The sequence below is a fragment of the Callospermophilus lateralis genome, chromosome 14, assembly GCF_048772815.1.
Source record: "Callospermophilus lateralis isolate mCalLat2 chromosome 14, mCalLat2.hap1, whole genome shotgun sequence".
Classification (NCBI taxonomy): Eukaryota; Metazoa; Chordata; class Mammalia; order Rodentia; family Sciuridae; genus Callospermophilus; species Callospermophilus lateralis.
Window position 1 is genome coordinate 95,734,459 of NC_135318.1, and position 20,828 is coordinate 95,755,286.

At 52.5% G+C, this 20,828-nt stretch overlaps 1 protein-coding gene across 1 annotated transcript; it reads right to left on the minus strand.

Moving 5' to 3' along the window:
* Positions 1-561: 561 nt before the first annotated feature.
* On the minus strand, positions 562-2,769 carry Neurl3 (neuralized E3 ubiquitin protein ligase 3). The gene is made up of 3 exons (XM_076832799.2): positions 2,262-2,769; positions 2,053-2,124; positions 562-755 (listed from the first exon to the last, which is right to left on the minus strand). The coding sequence occupies exons 1-3, from the start codon at positions 2,767-2,769 to the stop codon at positions 562-564; spliced, it is 774 nt and encodes a 257-aa protein (XP_076688914.2).
* Between the last annotated feature and the right edge of the window lie 18,059 nt (positions 2,770-20,828).

Sequence of the window (20,828 nt, forward strand, 5' to 3'; positions counted from 1 at the left end):
CACACACACACAAAAAAGGGGGACACAGTTATTATCAAAAAAATTCATACAAAACAAACTTTATTGTGGTATTTCAGAAATGTTGAGGAAATCATAACTACGGTGCACTTTCAAGTGCTGGGTCGTCTTTAGTCACACAATCTCATCACAACCTCACAAGCACCCTGAGAGACAACTACAGATCACTTTGTGGGGGACTTGAGGGAGATGACCCAGTAAGTTCCACTGACATACCTCCCTGTTCCAGGTCTTCAACATGCTGGGGCCGCAGGGCAGATGCAGCAGCCTTGGCTACAGAAATGAGGAATCAACTACCCTCTCTGCACACAGCACCCCGAAAGGGAACACCCTGGTGTGGGCAGAGAGGTTTCTCCTTGCTACACTGGCCCCAGCCCAACTTTCCCTTGGGGAAAGAGTAGTACAGTGACCACCAGCTCCCTGCCTCCCTCTCTGTCCTGTCTGCTCTGGCCAGGTCCCCTGATTCCAGGCCAGGATGAGGGCAGGGCTGCGCCTGCTCCCTCTGCAGAGATAGGTCCAACCTGCTACACCCGGGAGCCTCTCTCATGAGCCTTCCCCAGTCCTCGGTGACCACACTGTGGCTATTGCCTTGATCTGCCAGCGACACACAGGACACGTGGCGGTATCCCTGAAGATCCGCTGGGCACAGGAGCTGCAGAAGTGTGAGTGGCCACAGGGGTCAAGACAGGTGTCGGCAGCATGGTGGAAGCAGATGATGCACTCGTTGTCCGGTGTGACTGGAAAGAAGAGAACACAGGCTGGGGTCACGTGGGGCAAGGGGTGGGCCACTTCTCATGATCTGGTCCCAGGACAGAGAAGGGTGCTATCTTCTGAATATGACCTCACGTGACGACGCTCCTGATGTGATCAAGGGAAGAAGACGGACACACAGTCATCCGCCCTTGGTCTAGGTTTTGTATTTCATGGTTACCTGTGGTCTGAAAATATTAAATTTTTTTCTGGAAAATTCCAGAAATAAAATTCATGAATTTTAAATGATTGCTATTACACTACCGAATCATCCTGTTTTATCACTTGTTATTGTTGGGAATGTCTTACTATACTTAATTCATAAATTCAACTTCTTCATAGGCATGTATAGGAAAAGCCAAGTATATAGGGCTACCCACAGTTTCAGGATTCAGAGGACCATCATGAAACATGCCTCCCCAGGGATAAAGAGGGGACGTGGATTATGAAATTCCAATTTTTTTTTTTTAAAGAAAGAGTGAGAAAGAGAGAATTTTTTAACATTTATTTTTTTTAGTACTTGGCGGACACAACATCTTTGTTTGTACGTGGTGCTGAGGATCGAACCCAGGCTGCATGCACACCAGGCGAGTGCGCTACCACTTGAGCCACATCCCCAGCCCCTGAAATTCTAATTTAAAAAAAAAAAGAAAACAAAGTCCAACACTTGTCCACCTGCACCTGCATGCACACCTGTGATAAAAATACTGGAAGAAATCCACCCAAGAGGTCCGGGTGGTTTTAAAAACCTTCTTCTTGGCCTGGTACTATGACTGTAATCCCAGTGGCTCAGGAGGCTGAGGCAGGAGGATTGCTAGTTCAAAGCCAGCCTCAGCAACTTAGAGAGGCCCTAAGCAACCTAGTGAAACCCTGTCACAAATAAAAAGGAAAAAAGGTCTAGAGATGTGGCTTAGTGGTTAACTGCCCCTGGGGGATCAATCCCTGGTACCATTAAAAAAAAAAAAAAAAATCTTTATCCCTTAATCTTATTTCTGTTTGGCAAAATCTTACAATGAATGTGGATTACTTTTCTACAGCAAAGGCATAGCACTATGTGCTCGTGATGATGCTGTAACAAGAGCACTGTCACTTGTAAAGCCAGCCGTTGCTCTAGAACGCAGAACTTTAAAGTCTCCAACCCCGGCTCCGGGGATCAAAACGTCTGGCCCAAAGCCCGCGGAAGACCGGCTCTGGGGATGGAGAGAATTGACGCTGTCTGCGCCCCATGTCTTCGGGCTTCCTCCCACTCCGCAGGGGCTGCTGGAGGTTGGGGAGTCTACTCACCTTCCTGCTCAGGCACAGCCTCCTCCCTGCGGACGGCCGGCATGGCGGTGGGACCCAGGCTGGCTGTGGGGTCTGAGACAGAGAGGGAGTCAGGACCAGGGGAACAGCCCCGGGCGCTCCAGCCCACCTGTCCCTGCGGCAAAGCCTGCTGTCCCTCTCCCCAGCCCCACCCCCCCGCGGCCTGCACTCGGGTCCCCTCATTGTCTCACCCAGCAGCTGGATGGCTTTGGTGGTGCCGTACACGTCCATCACCGCCCAGAGCGGCGCGCCCAGGAGCACGTCTTTCCGCAGAAGGAGCCGGCGGCCTGCGTTGACCTTGACAAAGAGCCGGCCCCGGCGGTCCACCCAGAAGCAGACCACATTCCCCGGGAGCACGCTGCCTTCGGGCAGCACCGCGGCCCACGTCGGGCTCAGCTCCTCCAAGTCCGGGCACACGAAGGGCGGCAGGCTGGGCGCGGACACGTGCGCAGGGTCCAGTCGCGTGAAGCCCACGCGGAGGCCACCGCACCAGCCGCCCTCATGCTGCAGCACGCGCAGTGCCACACGCTCTCCGGGGGGCACCGGCCGCTGGCTGAACACGATGCCGTCGTAGAAGGTGGCTCGCCTGCACGCCGTGCTCGCCAGCGCGTCCAGATGCACCTGCGCGCCCTTGGTGTCCTCGTGGAAGCGCAGCGCCTCTCGGGGAGCCTCGGTGGCTGTGGGGCAGGGTGGGGACATGGAGCAAGTCAATGTGAGCCAGGCCCGGACCCACTGGCTCTTTGAGGGAACCCCCAGCACCCCAGGATCCCCAGCACTCTGGGCCACCTTCACATCCCCTGGAGGGTCATGTCCACCTTGCCCAGCTCCCTTGACAACAGCACCTTCCCTGAACAGACTCTCACCCCTCACCCCAGGGAACCCCCGGAGATCTGCTCAGAGCCTGGTGGGAGCCCACTCTGACTTCTGGATCTGATTTCCTCAGCAAACCTACTAAATGCTCCTTCTCCCCAAGGAGAACAAGAAAATGAAAGGCACCAATGCCGGTGCCAGTCTCTAAACCCCATCTGCCCAAAGGTACTGCCGTGTTCAGTGGGCACAGCAGGTCCACGTATTTATATTTATTATGTCCATTTATTCTCACTCCGGGGCCAGCCCAGGAGTAGCTGGGCCCACAGGCCAACGGGGGAATTCTCTGGCAGATGGCGATCTTTTCTGTCTTTTTGACCTTGACGTTTCCCCACAGGGAACCTGCTTTGCTGGTGGAGGCCCTGCCCCACCCTGGAAGGTGACTCCTCATCCTGGGAGTCAAGGGACTCTGCAGCTCCCAACCAGGTAGGGGGTGCAGGCTGGAGAAGGAGGCCAAGGCCATCTCTTGGGAATCCAGAGGTTGTCTTAACAAAGCCCCAACTGGGCTTTGCAACCAGGGGACTTCCCAGAGGACGTCACTTGGCAGCCAGGAAGGGAAAGTTCCCTGTTGGCTGGTCCTTGTGGATCCGAATCCTGGAGGAAGCTGGTGGAGCTTCCTGCCCCAGGACTGCACCTCCCACCCCTGGGCCCCTCCTCCTTCAGGGCTGCAAGGCTGTGGCCTGCTGTTCCAGGGCTGGGCCTGGAAGCTGGCTACTGCTTTGCAGTTAAAAATAAAAAGAGGGGGCTGGAGTTGTGGCTCAATGGTAGAATGTTCGCCTAGCATGCACAAGGCGCTGGGTTTGATCCTCAGCACTTGAATCAAAGTGTGAAATATGATATGTCAAGAACTATGTAATGTTTTGAACAACCAACAATAAAAATTTAATTTAAAAAAATAAAATAAATAAAATAAAATAAAAATAAAAAGAGCCCAGCTGGGGTTGTAGCTCAGTGGTAGAGCGCTTCCTAGCATATATAAGGCACTGGGTTTGATTCTCAGCACCACATGTAAACAAATAAAGTAAAAAAATCATTGACAACTAATAAAATATTAAAAAGAGAGAGAGAGAGAGAGCCAGGCACGGTGGCACACACCTGTAATCCCAGCAGCTCGGGAGGCTGAGGCAGGAGGATTGCAAGTTCAAAGCCAGCCTCAGCAATGGCGAGGTACTAAGCAACTCAGTGAGACCCTGTCTCTAAATAATACAAAATAGAGCTGGGGATGTGGCTCAGGGGTCGAGTTCCCCTGAATTCAATCCCCAGTACCTCCTAAAAATAAAAAGAGGTAAACTTATTCAGAACTTGAGCCAGAACCCAGCCAAGACCACGTCCCCTAATTGGGTCGCTTTCCCCTGGTCTGCCCTGACCCTGCACCAGCCAGCCTCATCCCAGCAGGAGCCAGGGAGGGGAGACTCCATCTGGTCAGGCACAGGGACACCTTTGAGATCACAGTGATCCACTCTTGACCTACTGAAATATCCTTCCCCAAGGCATAGGGACAAGTGCCTTGTGACCTATGAACAGGCCTCCGCAGAGCTCTGGGTGTCTACACTTGCCCACCTCACGCGTGCCTCTGTCCCCAATGTCACCCTTTCCCATGATGACCTCATTCTCCCGTTCACCTGATGGGTGTGCCAGATCCCTTCTCCTCAAGCTTGTACCTAAGCAAGGGGGAGCCTCTGGGTCAGTACATCTGGACTAGAACCAGAACACAAGGCCCTGACATCAGCGAGCCTGCCCTGCACCCACCCCTGAGTTGCCAGTGCAGGCGGGGGGTCATGTTTGCCCCCCGGATTCTGGTCCTGCCCTGTTGCTGAGCGAGGCTGCTCCCTGATGCCCGGGGCTCAGTCTCCTTAGCCATAGACGGGAACCCTCACCCTACAAGGCCTGGAGTCTCTGGTCACCTGCCCAGAGACCCTGAACATGAAGCATTCATTGCTCAGCTGGGGTCGGGGCAGGTAGGAGCTCCTGGGGTAACCAGCTCAGACCAGAGAGGGCAGGCCACCCCCCACACACACTCAACTGAATCAGCGCCTGCCCCTGGAGAGACCAGTCCTGTCACCATAGAGAGGCAGGAAAGACTGTTCCTGAGAGTCCCCACAGCCACTGGGAACAAAACTGAAGGGCAAATAGGAGCTGCCCCAGCCTTGCCCAGTATACACCCTGCAGGAAAGTGGTCTCCATCCCTGTTGGAACAGAAACTAGAGACTGGCTACACTCAGCTCCTGGGGCCTAAAGGGTGACCTACAGAGAAGAGCTCTTCCTGGCTCTGATTGGAGTTTCCACCCACTTTGTCCCCACCCCCAGCCCCATGCCCTAGACAGCTGGGACAGAGACTCAGGCCAGCCTGACCCCTGGCAGGACCTACTCTAGGGGCAGGGATGGGACAGAGGGAAGATTCATTGCCCCAATCCACATCCTGGAGGGGAGCCAGGGCACTGACTGGCTGGGTCCAGGCCAGGGAGCAGGGGAAACTCCCTGGGAAGGTCCTCAGTGAGTACGGGAGTCCCTCCGCAGGACAGGGAGGCCTTGGGGACGCCAGGAGAAGCAGGCCTTGACCTGAATAGGAACTTGACAGTCTGCAGAGCTCCGCCCAGCTCAGGAGCCTTCCCAGCGAGTGGCTGGGAGCTCTGTGTTCCTGTCACCTAAGCTAGGGGGACTGAGGGGACACACTGGAGGTGTCCTCCCTAGGTGGACAGGATGTGTGAGCACCCTTCTCTCCGTGGCCCACTTGGGCTACTGTCCCTACTTCAGACAGGCAGCCCCTTATCAACAGCCTCCTGAGCATGACACTGCAAGGTGTCACCCAGCAGGACAACACAGAGCTCTCTGGGGCTTAGTCTCTCTGCACTTAGTCTCCTGTACGGTTGTTTTGGATGGTCACTGCACAAGGCCCAGGTTGAGTGTGGCTGAAGCACCCTGGTCCATGCAGCCCAGCAAGGGCCTACGAGACACCACCCACAGGGTCCCCTTCCCTTCCTTTGCACGGGGCTCTGCCACCTGAACTTGGAGCTGGGTCACAGGGGCATGAAGAGAGTGGACACCTACTTCCATTCTGCCTGGTTCCTCCCCCGGAGCCTTGCAGGAGTCACCCTGGTGACACAGGTAACCCAGTCATCCCATCCCCAGTGTGGGGAATGGAAGAGGTGGGCAGGGGCCCAAAGTGGCTCTCCAGGCAGGTCTGTCCTACGGGCTGGGCCACCCTCACACCCAGAGGTGGCTGCTATCTGGGTCCCCATTTTCAGGCAGGATCCCGAGGCTTGGTGGAGCAGTGGGACTCACCCATGGCTGCCGTGGAGGGACAAGGGCTGCAGGCTGGGCTGGACAGGGACCCACCCTGGCAGCAGGAAGTTCAGGAAACACTAATCACATGCTTTGGAATGTCTCCACCCCTGGACAGGTAGAGTCAAATTGCAGAATCCCTGCAGCTAGGGTCTCAAAATTTAAGTGACACAGGGTCAGTGCCTGCTCCACTAGGGCCTCCGGATCATCATCGTCTTCGTTGCCCCCCCTCAGCTATTAAGACTTTGAGGGTACCAGGCGCCCAATCGGCTATCTGCAGCCTCTGCCTCTCCTCTCCTCTCCCCACCCTGCAGGGGACACACTCAGAGATTGGGGAAGCTCGGTGACACCACATTCTGCCAGCCAGAAGCAGGGGATCCCAGGTCCAAGGCCCAGGTCCCAGCCACACTCAATAGGAGGCCGCCTCCTCTAGAGCGCTGTCATTGTCCTGCCTGGAATGCAAACCAGATTGTCACAGCACAGCAGTGGTGGGTCTGGGTGCTGGTATGTGAGCCTTCTGTGCCCACCAGGGAGCCCTGAGCAGTGGCTTTGGCTCTTTGCCTAGGAGAGCACGTCCAGAGACACACCGTCCTGGTTGTCTTTGAGGTTGAAGGACCTGGTTCTCCTTCTTCTACCCGCCAGAGGCCCTTCTACTAAGGAACACCTGTGGCCTCAGGTGAGGCTCCCAGAGGGACTTCCTGCCTGATCACTCTGTAGATTTGTGCCTTCTGGTAGTCCTGTGAAGCCAGTAGGATGGGTCGCATTGTCCCCTGCCTACAGATGAGGAAACCGAGCTTTAGGTTCCCCCAGACCTGCTGGAGCTGAAATTCTACCTGCTCAAGAGCCCTGGTTCTTGAGAATTCCTGGTTCTCTACAGGACCCCTAAACTCCCTCCTGTGGCCCACACGGGTCGCTACTCCCTCTGCCCACCAGGAACCGAGAAGCATCACTGTGGCCACCCTGGACCCAGATCACCCAGGTTTTGTTGGACTTCTGCAGAGACAGGAAACTCACCATGGCACAGGGAGCCAAGGGGTGTCAGGCGCCTCTCCTGAGCCACGAAGACCCTGCCTGCACCTCCACCCCACAGACTCCCCCTGCAGCAATGACACAGCCCTCTCCACTTCTCGCACCCCTGGCCCAGGAACCCAACTCAGGGGATGCAGGAGGTATACTCACAGGCACTGGAGCAGAGGTGGGCGCCCATCAGCCTGGGGTCCTTGGGCACAGGTCCCTGGGTCTGGAGGGAGTTGTCTGGTGAAGGCCAGTGGTCAGGTTTCCAAAGACTCAACAGGTTCCCTTTTTTATGAGCCAGAGATCATGTTACAGAGTTGATGATTAATTGGATTGGCTGTCAAGCATTACAATATCCTGGGGATTTCCTGGTAAGTTCTCCTGGCTTGCAGCAAACTTGCTGCAGCTAACCAACCTGAGAAAAGGAAACAGGAACTGGGGACGTGGTCTGGGTAGGGCTAGGGTAGCCTTCTGTCTGACTTCTGACCGATCTCAACCCGGCTGTGCATTAGAATTGCCCAAGTCATGTTAATAAGCACCTGGGTCCAGACTTGCCCACAGAGACGCTGGTTCCATTGATCAGGGTGGAACCCGGACAGAGGAATTTTAAAAAGGACCCCTGGTGCCAGGTGCGGTGGTGCAAGCCTATATTCCCAGCGACTTGGGAGGCTGAGGCAGAAGGATCGCAAGTTCAAAGCCAGCCTCAGCAACTTAGTAAGGGCTAAGCAACTCAGCAAGACCCTGTCTCAAAAGATAAAAAGGGTTGGGGATGTGGCTCAGTGGTTAAGTGCTGCTAGGCCACTGCTTCAGACCCTGACATACAGAAGGTGCTCAATGTTGCTGAAGTGGAATTCAATTGAAAGAGTGGCATCTCAGAATGTGTGCAGTGGTGTCTGCCCTGGGTTTCCAGCACAGAGGAGGGGGCTCGGCAGACAGAAGGAGAGATGGGGAGGTGGTTCCCCCAGACCTGCTGGAGCTGAAATTCTACTCTGCAGAATTTACCACCCAACGCAAATGGCCCGGCAGAGGTCACACCAAAGGCCTGCTGGCTCCTGACTTGTTAGCTCTGGCAAAGAAGTCAGAGCAATCTTCTGTCCCTTTGATTGCTCACAAGGAAACTGAGGCTCCCGGAGGAAGGAGCTTTCTTTTGCCCAGTGTTTTTTTATGGGGCAAAGAATCTTCTGTGCATCTTGTTAAAAACAGATTGCCTCAGAAGGTCTGGGGCCTGCAGGGATTCTGTGTTCCTAACTTCAGGTGCCAAGGCCTGACTGTGGTGCAGGCCTAAGTACCCTGGCCTTTCACTCCCAGACTGAGCCAGCCCCAAGACTCCAGAGCAAGGTCACCTTCAGCCCTTGTTCAGAACTCTTCATAGGATGAATAGCCCCTGGGCATGTCCCTGGGGGGACAGAGGATGCAGTAGGCTGAGGAGGTGACAGGGCGGGAGAGAGTGGAGAGTTTGGAGACAGGTTCTGCTCCTGGTATTACCTTGAGCGGCTCCCTTGCTCTCCCTGGGCCCTGGGGTTTCCAGGTATAAAACAGGAAGTCACAATGAGCTGGCCTGGGGGTCCCTTCCAGCCTAACAGGCAACATGCTGTGGCTGTGGACTTGGAGAGAGGAAGTTGATGGCAGCCTGGCCCTGGTTACCTTGGAAGACACTGCCCCAAGCCTGGACCGCCTTTCTCAGGCCACACCCACCAGGCTCCTGGTTTTTTGCATGAGAAGCAGTTTTGCAGAGGCCAAGGGCAACTAGGAAGGAGTCAATGCCAATCACAGCGAGCCCAAGGTTGATAGTTCCTGATGGTAACAGCTGGCCCCGTCCCCTGGTTTATGGTCCTGGCTGGCCCACCTGAGGGAGCCAGGCTAGGGCAACCCCTAGTGCCCTCTGACAACCTCGCCAGTCTCTGGGCGAGGCTGCTCCCTCCTCCCCCTCCCAGGCTCCACCTGTAGGCCCACTGCCTGGAGCACCCTGCCAATAAACCACATTCCCACAGAGAGATGTGTGCACCATCTTATCAGGGAAACCAGGACTGGGGATTCAGCCTGTCTGGAAAAATACTGGGCCAGTTGTGGCCTGCAGGCTACCTGCAGCCCGCAGGAGGACTGGCTGGGTTTGCAGGACCTCGGTGCGGGTGGACATTCCAAGATAGTGAAGCCTCCTCAGGCCCAATGTCCAGGAGACAGGAGTGCCAGGTGAGCTCTCGACTCACTCCCACGTGAACCTATTTAACAAACTGGCAGGTTCAGTCCATGCCCCTCTAAAATATGACGCCTCCGCCTTTGGGAAAACAGCAGAAGGGGGAAGGCACGGCCTTGCCTTTCTGCCCTGAAGCAGATGGTCACAGACCCTCAGTGGCTTCCTTACCTTTGAAGACAGTGACACGGAAAAGAATCTGGACAAACCGGCCTGGCTGAGGTCCCCCTGGCTTCTAGCCTCCAGTTCCTGCCCCTCCATCCAGCCAAGCTTCGGCACAAACAGCCACCCTTCATCACGCTGGGCATAAAAACACACAGATTTCCCTGTTTCTTCAGGCCTTCACTTCTGAGGGCCCTGGGTCCCATATTAAATAAGCCTCTCTCTTATTAATCTGTCTTTTCTGAAATCTGGTCTTAATAATCTGTGATTGGGCTCTTAACCACGAGCCTGCCAGCAGGTAAGCAAAGATCGAACTTCTCCCTTTAAGATACTGTTGTCCTGAGTCCATACTAGATCAACTTGGCACTCCTCTCGGAAACTCCTCAGGTCCTGATTATTGCAACCATTCCCATTTTACACCCAGGGAAACTGAGGCACAAAGTGGTCAAGCGACTTGTTCCATGATCGGGAGGCAGGATTTGGTCCTTGCACTGTGGCTGAAGAGCTGGTGCCTTAACCGCCCATTAGTCCCTCTGGGGTTCCTCACTCAGGGTACTTGGCACCTGGTGAGTATTTTGTTGTTATTAGTTAACATTCTGGTGCTGGACTGTGCTGACGCATAGTAGAAGCCTTATAAGGTAGTTGCTGATTGGTTGCCTCAGTGTGTGTGTGGAAACCGCCCCGCGATGGAGACTGGACCCTTCCCTTTCCTTTAGTGCCACTGACAAGGCAGAGCTGGCCTCTGGCAAGTCCTTACAACTGCTCTGAAGAGTGACCGGCCCTGGAAACAGGGGAGCCTTTGGCAGAGATTGGAGCGGCCCCTGCTGGCTCTATTCGGTACTGCCGGAAGCGCAGAGGCCCGGTGAACCCTCAAAGCCAGGTAGGGAGAGGGTCTGAGGCTTCTGAGGACTCAGCACCCCCTCCCTGCACCCTGCAGCTCCCCACACCCTTTCTCTCCCCAGGATAGTTTTGTCACCTCATTGGGACCCTCAGTGATAGCCAGCCCTCAATTTGCCCAGGGTCCTATCGTTAAAAGTACTTTTGTGCGGGGTACCACGGTGCACGCCTGTAATCTCAGCGACTCGGGAGGCTGAGGCAGGAGGATCGCGAATTCAAAGCCAGCCTCAGCAACTTAGCAAGACCTTGTCTCAAAATTTCAAAAAAAAAATTTTTAAAGGGCTGGAGATGTGGCTCAGTGGTTAAGGACCCCTGAGTTCAATTCCCCACCTCAATATACACACACATATAACGCATATATATGAAAATTACATCTGTATCAAACATGCACAGGTCTTTTTTCCCTGTCATTGTTCCCGAAGCAATTCAGCCAAACGACTATGCGCATTGCACTAGATAGCACAAGTGATCTAGAGGTGATGTCTAACTTACACAAACCGAAGATCCTTGTGTAGAAGGGACTTTAGAGAAGTGGATTTTGGCATCCTGAAGGCTCTGGAACCAGTCCCCATGGAGGCTGGGGCAAGACTCCACTGTTACCCAAGTCATCGGTGAACCTTGGGGCTGTGATGTTGATAGGATTCAAAGAGCCCACCTGCGTGGGGGCATCCTACCGGGCTCAGGCAGAAGCCAGGAGGGGCTTCCCTTTGGGAGTTGGTGATGGGGAGGAGTACCAGGCCCTTGGGATGCCCGTCCCTCAGGTGGGTCCTTACCTGATCACACAGGTGTGAATACACACAGAAAACCCACCCGACGGACCCTCGGGTGCGATTTGCATTTACCTTGGCTAAATTCCCTCCCTGCCCTAAAATTCTCATTCTGAAGGTGCTGGTGAAGGTGGAGTCTCCCTGGGCTTGGCCAGTACTGCCACCTGGTGGAGAGAAAGGCACTGACTGTCCCCCTACCTGAAGGGGCACAGTGGGCCACAAAGGCGGCCGGCCAGCCCACTCTGCGCCAGTTGAAAAACCAGCCTCTACCTCAGAGCAAAGCCTGTCCAAGGAAGGGACATGACCTTTGTCCTTGGAAAGACCCACAGAGCACTCCTAGGCACATTCCCACCCTGCTAAGTGGTTTATCTACAAATAACAGGAGAGATCTGCTGCGCCAGGTGTCCCTGACTCAGTCAGGCTAGGTGGGGACCCATAGCAGCCCCCTAGCAGCCACCAATCAGCATGAGACAGGGAAATACCTGGGATGCCAGATGACCCTCCCAGTAGTTTATGGTGTTGGGAAACCCTGTAGCTCAGCACAAACACCCCTCTTGGCTTAAACCAATCAGTTCAAACGAATCCCCCTTTTGTACTGACCAATCACCCCCTACCCAACTTGTTCCCGCCAGTGAATGTGCTAATCGTGTTTTAGAGTTGTTATTTGATTTTCCTGCCGTGTGTGATGCTTTGCTAAGAGATGCTATGATGTATGTGAGGTCCCTGCCTTCTCCAAAGAATGTATAAAACTGCTGCAAACCCTGGGCTGGGGGCCTCTCAGCGTCACCAGTTGCTCTGTGTGCATGCGGAGGAGCCAGCTCGCAATAAACACCTCTTTGCTGCTTACATCGATCTTGGGTCTCTGGTGGTCTTTTGGGGGTCCCAGATTTGAGCATAACACAGTGTCCCCAGACACTCAGTCTTGGTCACCCAGTCTTTTTTTTTTTTTTTTTTTTTTTGTCTTTTAGCCACTCCATGCAGGCCATGGTGTACCTGCTACCAGAGAGGCAAACAGGCCTGGGACACTGGGGGAACCATGGCAGGTTATGTCCAGGGAATGGGCAAAGGTTTATGAAGGAACAGATATTTAATTTTTTTTTTTTTTTAAGAGAGAGAGAAAGAGAATTTATTTATTTTTATTTTATTTTAGTTTAGTTTTAGTTTTTTTTGGCGAACACAACATCTTTGTTTGTATGTGGTGCTGAGGATCGAACCCGGGCCGCATGCATGCCAGGCGAGCGCGCTACCGCTTGAGCCACATCCCCAGGAACAGATATTTAAAATCAAGCCCTGACAGGAGGATCACAAAAATAAGTTGGAGGTAGGCAGTCCTCCAGGGTGGCAGTGACAGCTCTGTGGTCCAGCGTCCCAGACTCTCCTCTTGTCTGTCCCGCCATTTCACGGCTGGCTTCCATACTCTGGTCACTTTGTGGCCCAGAAGGGCTGCTTGAGCTCTGGCTGGCACATCAGAGTTCCATGAAACAAAGCAGCAGCAAGGCCCCAAAGGGCATTCCTTCCACTAAGCAGCTGTCTGTCAAGCAGGGCTGGGCACACTTTCCTTCACAGGTCATTGGCCTGAACTCTGTCACAGCCACAACTAGCTGCAAGAGGATCTGAAAACTAGTATTTATCCAGCTGAGGGATTTGCTGCTCCTCCCACGTCCCTCCAATCTATCCCTCCATCTCTAACACCCTCTCCTTGGGTATTCTAAGTTCTAAAGAGAGCCCTCAGATAGCTTATCTAAAAGGAAGATGCAGATGCTGGTCCCACAGGTCCTGGCTCCAGGGACTTACCTGTGAAACTCCCATCTTTTGTCCTAATGCACCCTGGCCTCTCCTAAAAGCTTTTGGGAGAAAGAACCTTTTTTTTTTTTTTTTGAGAGAGAATTTTTTTAATATTTTATTTTTTAGTTCTCGGCGGGCACAACATCTCTGTTTGTATGTGGTGCTGAGGATCGAACCCGGGCCGCACGCATGCCAGGCGAGCGCGCTACCGCTTGAGCCACATCCCCAGCCCCAAGAGAAAGAACCTTTGAAACAATCAAGTTCATTATTTATTCCTTTGAATAAAACCATTTTCCTACCAACTTGAGCATTTTGCTTGAGCAGCAAGCATATGGCCTCACCTCTCCCTCCTGGGTGTTAGAGGTACCTGGCAACAAGACCACCTAAAACAGGGGTCCTGTCACTAAGGAGGAAGGGGTAAATGGATGGCACTGACGAGTCCAGTGACAGAGTGAAGCACGGGACCTTCCGTTTGTGGGAGAGGAGACAGCAAGGCCCTAGATCGCAAAGGCCATGCTGAGGAAAGTCTAGGCTCTATTTTGTTGAAGGTTTCTGAGCAGAAGCTGAGGACCAAGGGACCTGAAAGCAATCTGGTATTGGGAAAGAGCCATTGGACATGTATTAGTGAGTTTTCTGTTACTGTAACAAATACCTGAGATAAATCAACTTAAGAAGAGGAAAGGCTTATTTTGACTCACCGTTTGGGAGCTTTCAGTACATGGCTGATTGGACCCATTGCTTCGGGCCTGTGACTGTACAGTACGTCAGGACAGGAGCATGTGGGAGAAGAGGCCCAATCACCTCACAGTGCCCAGGTGCCAAAGAAGAGAGACCGGTGTTCCAAGGTCCCCTTCAAGGGCCTACTAACTCCAGTGACCTAAAATCTCCCACCCAGACCCCTCCCCAAACACACACACCTCTTAACGCTTCTGCCACCTTTCAACCATGGTGAGCTGGGGACCAGGCCTTTCCCACAGGGGTCTGTGGGGGACATTCAGGTATAAACTACAGCAAAACAGAGAGGTGATGCTAGGAGGTGATGAGGGAATGAGAGGGAACCAGTGAGAGGGCGAGGACTAAGCCCTGGGGACAGTGGGCCGGGACTCTGGTACCAGGGGAGGGACACAGGCCCAGTATTACCATGCGCTCTGGGTGTTTGTGTTGGGACAGCTACAGGTCGTCAGATGGCTTGAAGTCACCTGGGAACCCAGATGGACGCTTAGCCCGGAGGACAGGGCTGGGGAGGCAGATGCTCAAGTGACCAGTCATATGGGGGTGGATGAGGTCAGCCAGGCAGGGCCAGAGGACCCAGATGGACCCAGCAGAACCACCAGGGAAGGGAGATAAAGGAGTGCTATGGCCGGCGTCCCAGAGCCAGATGGAGCTGGCTGACGTTCTGACCTCCGCACCTGATGACCGCAGCCCGATGGCTGGTGGTCCTTTCTAAGCCTCAACTTACTCACCTGCGACACGGGAGCCCCGAAGCTGACCCTGAGGGCCGGCAAGAGGACTGAGATGCCTGGCACATTTCCTCTGGGACGCTGAAAACTGGGCAGTCCAGCTCTTGCCAGTGGGCGAGCAGCCGTCCCCTTACCAAGGGGGACATCCGTGTGTCCCACAGTCCTCCTGCTGAGGGGTGGGGCCCTGGAGCCCTGCGTGGGCCCACTCGGGAGTGTCCTGAGCGCTCTGCATGTCCAGGCTCCAGAGCAGCCAGGGCAGCTGGGCATCAGCAACCCCAGCCGGGGGTCAGGAGCCCGCGGGAGGAAGCCAGGCCACGCAGGATGTGGCAGCCCTTCCCTGAAAGGCACAGCCAAGAAGGTCACAGGGTACCCAAAGTTCAGCTCGCATCCCACGGGCCAATGCTTAGGCACGTGACTACAACCGGCCGCAGTGGCCTGGGAAAGGGGGGCCGCCCTGTAGCCTGCTGGAAACCCCGGTGTCTAAGTGTTAGGAGAGAAGGGATAGTGGAGGACGCACAGCCCAGGCGTGCAGGGAGGGCATGGCCGCGAAGGGCGTGGGGCCAAGGAAGGCTGGCCCCTTAGGCCATGTGCGCATGGGGTTCAGGGTGAGGAGTGACCATCCCATAGATCTCCTGGGACTCCCTCCATCATGGCAGAATTAGGACTCCAAATGTCCCCCGCTGGAGCGGGTTTCAGCCCATTCTCTCCCCCGGGAGCCTCTTCTGTGTCCACTGAGCTTTAAGAAGCTGGAGAAGGGCCTGGGGTTGTGGCTCAGGGGTAGAGCGCTTGCCTAGCACGCTGAGGCACTGGGTTCCTTTCCCAGCACCCCATAAAAACAAACAAACAAAATGAAGGTATCCTGTCCATCTACAAGGTAAAACAAACAGACAAAAATTAAAAATGGAAAACTAGGAATGGAACCACCATTTGACCCAGCTATCCCACTCCTCGGTCTATACCCAAAGGACTTAAAAACAGCATATTACAGGGACACAGCCACATCAATGTTTAGAGCAGCACAATTCACAATAGCTAAACTGTGGCGCCAACCTAGATGCCCTTCGGTAGAAAGTGGATAAAGAAACTGTGGTATATATACACAATGGAATATTACTCAGCAATAAAAGAGAATAAAATCATGGCATTTGCAGGCACATGGATGGTGCTGGAGAAGATAATGCTAAGTGAAGTTAGTCAATCCCCAAAAAACAAATGCCAAGTGTTTTCTCTGATATAAGGAGGCTGACTCATAGTGGGGTAGGGAGAGGGAGCATGGGCGGAATAGAGGAACTCTAGACAGGGCAGAGGGGTGGGAGGGGAGGGAGGGGGCAGGGGGTTAGCAATGATGGTGGATTGAGATGGACATCACTACCCCAAGTACATGCATGAAGACATGAATGATGTGACTATACTTTGTACAACCAGAGACATGAAAAATGGTGCTCTATATGTGTGATATGAGCTGTAATGCATTCTGCTGTCATATAGAACACATTGGAATAAAAAGTAAATTAATTAATTTTAAAAAAAGCAGCTGGAGAAGGGGGTTGGGGCGTGACTCGGTGGTAGAGCGCGCATGCGCCAGGCCCTGGCCTGGGTTCAGTCTCCAGCGCTGCAAACAGAGGAGGAGCAGGAGAAATGGAAAGCTGGGGTCTGAATCTCCCTTGGGCTGGACGTGACTAGGCCGTGGCCATCGATGGCCTTTGTGCATTTCATTCCTGCCACTCCCCAAGTGGACAGAGTGGACACGTATTTTCTCCGGGGATTGAACCCAGGGTCGCCTAACCACTGAGCCTCGCCTCCATTATTTGGAGACAGGGTTTCGCTAAGTTGCTTCGGGGGCTTGCAAAATAGCTGAGGCTGACTTGGAACTCCTGATCCTCCTGCCTCAGCCTCCCGAGCCTCTGGGATTACAGACGTGTGTCCGTGTGTCCATCTGTGTAACTGTGCCCGTCCCCCTGTCGATTCATTCAGTCATTGAGCCCGCAGGCATGGACGGGTGGCTCACGGTGTGTCCCTCCTGTGCTAGGAATCACAGTGTAGACTAGTGCCCTTGGCCGCTCGCTGCCCCCTCTGCCCCTGCTGACTCGGGGACTTGAGAACCCTACAGATGGGGAAACTGAGGCTCTGAAAGACTGAGTGACCAGGACTGATTCCAGTGGGAGGTGGTTAGGTCACTAGAGGTGCTGCCCATGAAGGCATTAATTGTAGTTCTTGTGGAATCCTGGTCGATTTCTGAGGGAGCAGCTTATTGAAAAAAATAATAATAATAAAATAATCAAGCCTGGTCCCTGAATCTCTCTAGCTTCCTGTCTCACCATGTAATCTCTCCCTCTTGCATGTACTCCCACCATGATGCTGTCTGCCATATTGTGATGTAGCCAGAAGGCCCAGAGCAGGTGCTGGTGCCGTGCTCTGAAATCTCCAGAGCTATGAACTAAATGAGCCTCTTTTCTTTATAAAGTATCCAGGCTTGGGTGTCTTGTTATAGCAACAAAAAACAGACTAAGGCAGTGACTTTTACTGAAGGTTTAAGGCCATGCAGTGTGTGAGCATGGAGGGAGTTTTTACAGTGCAGCTTAACCCAGAGGACAGAGTTCAGTTGCATCTCAGCCAATCACTCTTTTCCAGGGTCTTACGACGTTCATGACACCAGAATTTCTCACTGTTCATTCGTTATGAGCCACAAACCTTCCTCCATCCTCCCAGGTCCTTTATTCTTCCTCTTTGTCAGTGTCAGACCCAATCTCCTCACCCCCTCAGCCCTGCTTATGTCTCATGCAGAGCAGTCCAGCTCCCCAATATTATCTCCAGGCCTGACTTTGCATGCCCCCGCAATCTCCCTGGGTGCCCTGCCACACATCAAGACCATACTTTCAGATTCAGGCAGCATCAGGAGCTACACTGATCCAGATGCCACTTCCCCTGCAGATACTGAGAAGTTCCGAATGAAATAGAACCGGAGGATGTGAAAACCACACTAGAACTTGGGAGAGGGAGGAGGAACACAGAGCCCAGCCAGGTGTCAACCAGGTGAGCCAGGGAGAGATGGGAACTTGGAATGGGGGAGGGGATTCAACACCTACCTACAGACAAGAGGCGTGGCCTTCAGGAGAAGTGAAACTGAGTCCCACTATAAAGCTAGAACCCTGGAGGGCTCCTCCCTCCAGGAAGAATCCATTTACTAAACCAGGGAAGTGACTGTGAATCTTGCATCTTATCTGAGCTTAGGGCTTTGGGTGGGAGAAAAGTTTCTTGGAAAAAAAAAAAAAAATCAAACCTTAAAACCAAAACTATCTGGGGAGGATAGCATCCAAATTTATGATAGCCATATGGCAACAAACCCCCAAACAGAAAATCTAACCTGATAATATTGCCCCAGACACAAAGGAGTCCTACAGAACAAAACAGCCCTCTAGAGGTGAGCTCACAGGCAGTAGCTATGAAAATCACACAAAGAAACCATCTATCAGCCAGGCTCAGTAGTGCACGCTATAATCCCAGCAGCTTCGGAGGCTGAGACAGGAGGACCACAAATTCAAAGCCAGCCTCAGCAATTGAGTAAGTCCCTAAGCCGCTCAGTGAGACCCTGTCTAAAAATGAAAAAGAAAAAAAAAAAAAGAAGAGCTGGGGATATGGCTCAGTGGTTAAGCACCCCTGGGCTCAATCTCCAGTGAAAAGGGACAGGTTTTTAAAGGATCCAAGGAAGTAAAACGAATTGTCATTGCATTTGTAATCATGACAGGCAAGCCAGCAGATTAGATACAGCTGAATTGAAAATATTTAGACTGGAGGGCAGATCTGCAGAAATTCATCAGGATACAACAATCTGTCAAAGAGAATATTGAAAAAAAGAGTTAAGAGATAGGTAATGTAATAAGATCCAACATATCATTACTAGTAGTTCCAAAAGAAAAACTCAAAATGAATGGGAGACAGATAATATTGGCAACATAGTAGTAAGAAACAATGGATGAAATATTTTTACATTGTTTTTAGATGTTGATGGACCTTTCTTTTATTCATTTATTTATATGTGGTGCTGAGAATTGAACCCAGTGCCTCACACATGCTAAGCAAGTGCTCTACCACTGAGCCACAACCCCAGACCCGAATTTTTTTTAGAATGAGAAATTGGCATGAATTTTCAGATTAAAGAGGCAAATGGAGTCCTGGACAAGCTAAATAAAAATAAATCCATAAATGGACATTGAAGAACACCAAAAATAAATTTAAAAGCAATCAGTCTGTAATCTCAGTGACTTGACAGACTGAGGCAGGAGGATTGCAAGTGCAAAGCCAGTCAGTCTCAGCCACTTAGCAAGGCCCTAAGCAACTTAGCGAGAACCTGTCTCTAAAAAAAGTATTAAAAAAAGGGTTGGGGATGTGGTTCAGTGGTTAAGCACCCTGGATTCAACCTCCAGTATCACACCCCCCAAAATAAGAGAGAAAATACAGCTTATTTAAAAAGGAGTTTGTTAGGGTCTGGGGCTGGGGCTTGGTGACAGAGCACTTGCCTAGCATGTGTGAGGTACTGGGTTTGATCCTCTGCATAAAAATAATAATAATAATAATAATAATAAAATAAAACAAAGACATATTGTCCATCTACAACTACAAAAAAGATTTCAAAAAAAGAGGAGTTTGTCAGACAGTTTTCCATCATTGTAACAAATCCCTGAGATAATCAGTTTACAAAGAGTAAGGTGTCTTTTGGCTCACCCTCTCCTAGGTTTCGGTCCAGGGTAATTGGCCCCGATCAAGGCTTCGGGGGAAAGCTACACATCATGGTAGAGGATGTGGTGAGCAGAATCACTCACCATAGGGGTGGAAAGTGAAAAAGACGTCCACACTATGGCAGGACAATTATAAATTTTATTAACTATAATTTTTTTATTAACTATAATGTTCCACAATAATAGAGGCCATAAAACAATAAACACAAATATCTCCAATATGCTAAAGGAAAGTAACCATCAAATTTGAATTCTAGATCCATGAACATTGTTATTCAAGAGTAAAGGGGGCCTTGCAGGGTGAGGTGGCCCACGCCTGTGATCCTAGCGGCTCAGGAGGCTGAGGCAGGAGGATGGCAAGTTCAAAGCCAGCCTCAGCAACAGCGAGGCCCCAAGCAACTCAGTGAGACCCTGTCTCTAAATAAAACAGAGGGCTGGGGATGTGGCTCAGTGGTTTTGCTTGTCTTTGTTCCCTAAGCAATACAGCATTCCCTCAGCCCTGCCATTGTATTGGGTATTCTAAGTCATTTAGAGATTATTTAAAGATTATTTAAAGGAGGATATGCACAGGTTCTATGCAAATACTATGCCATTTTACATAAGGGACTTATGAGGGGTTTGGTATGTGGAACCAGTCCCCCATGGATACCAAGAGACAACTCTGTTTCCACTTTACTGGTAAGTAGGCCCAGAGAGGTATGTCGTGTGTTGTAGGCCCAGGGCCACACAGGAAGGGGCAGTGTTGGCAATTGCTCTGGCTGGGAACCAGGTGCCCTTTCACTGAGGAGGAGACAGTCCCTCTGACTCATGGCCCAGTAGGCACCTGGCCTCCTCCCTGCAGTTGGCTAGTGCTGGCACCACCCGACCCGAGGCTCCAGCCAGGAGGCAGCTGTCCTGCAGGGCAGGGTGACTGAGGGCCGCTCTCCCCGGGGATAGCTGCCTCTCCTCCCTCCACAGCCAGCGAAGTTTCACTGAAACTTTCAGTGAAAGGTCTCATGGGCTCCCCACCTCAGGGAAGCCTCTCCATTCCTCATCCTGGGCAGTCCAGGGGCAACCAGAGCAGGAGTGAGCACCTGTAGTCCAGCTACTCGGGAGACTGAGGCAGGAGGACCACTTGCATCCAGAAATTCAAGACCAGCAACACAGCAAGGCCCTCCATCAAGGGAAGGCAAGCGAAGGATCTGAAATGTACCAGGCCAAGACCCAGATTCCTCCCCAGCCCTCCCAAGCCCCGTGGCTGGGGACCCAGAGCCTTACAGCTTTCTCCCTGGACCAATGCTCTACCAGCCTTTCCTGTACCTGGGCGTCCCCTTCCCCTTTCGTGGGAAGAGTGGATCCTGGGCTGTACAGAGGGCATGCAAGGGTGGGATGGGATGGGATGAAATATTAGGAAAGCAGAACCCAAGCCCTGCCCTTCTTTGGTGGACCCTGACCCCAAGGAGGCATGACAAACTCACATTTAAAAAGAAAAAAAAAAAGTGCCTGGCTGAGTGAGGTGGCACACGCCTGTACTCCAAGAAGTTCAGGAGGCTGAGGCAGGAGGATTGCAAATTCAAATCCAGCCTCAGCAACTTAGTGAGGCCCTAGGCAATTGAGC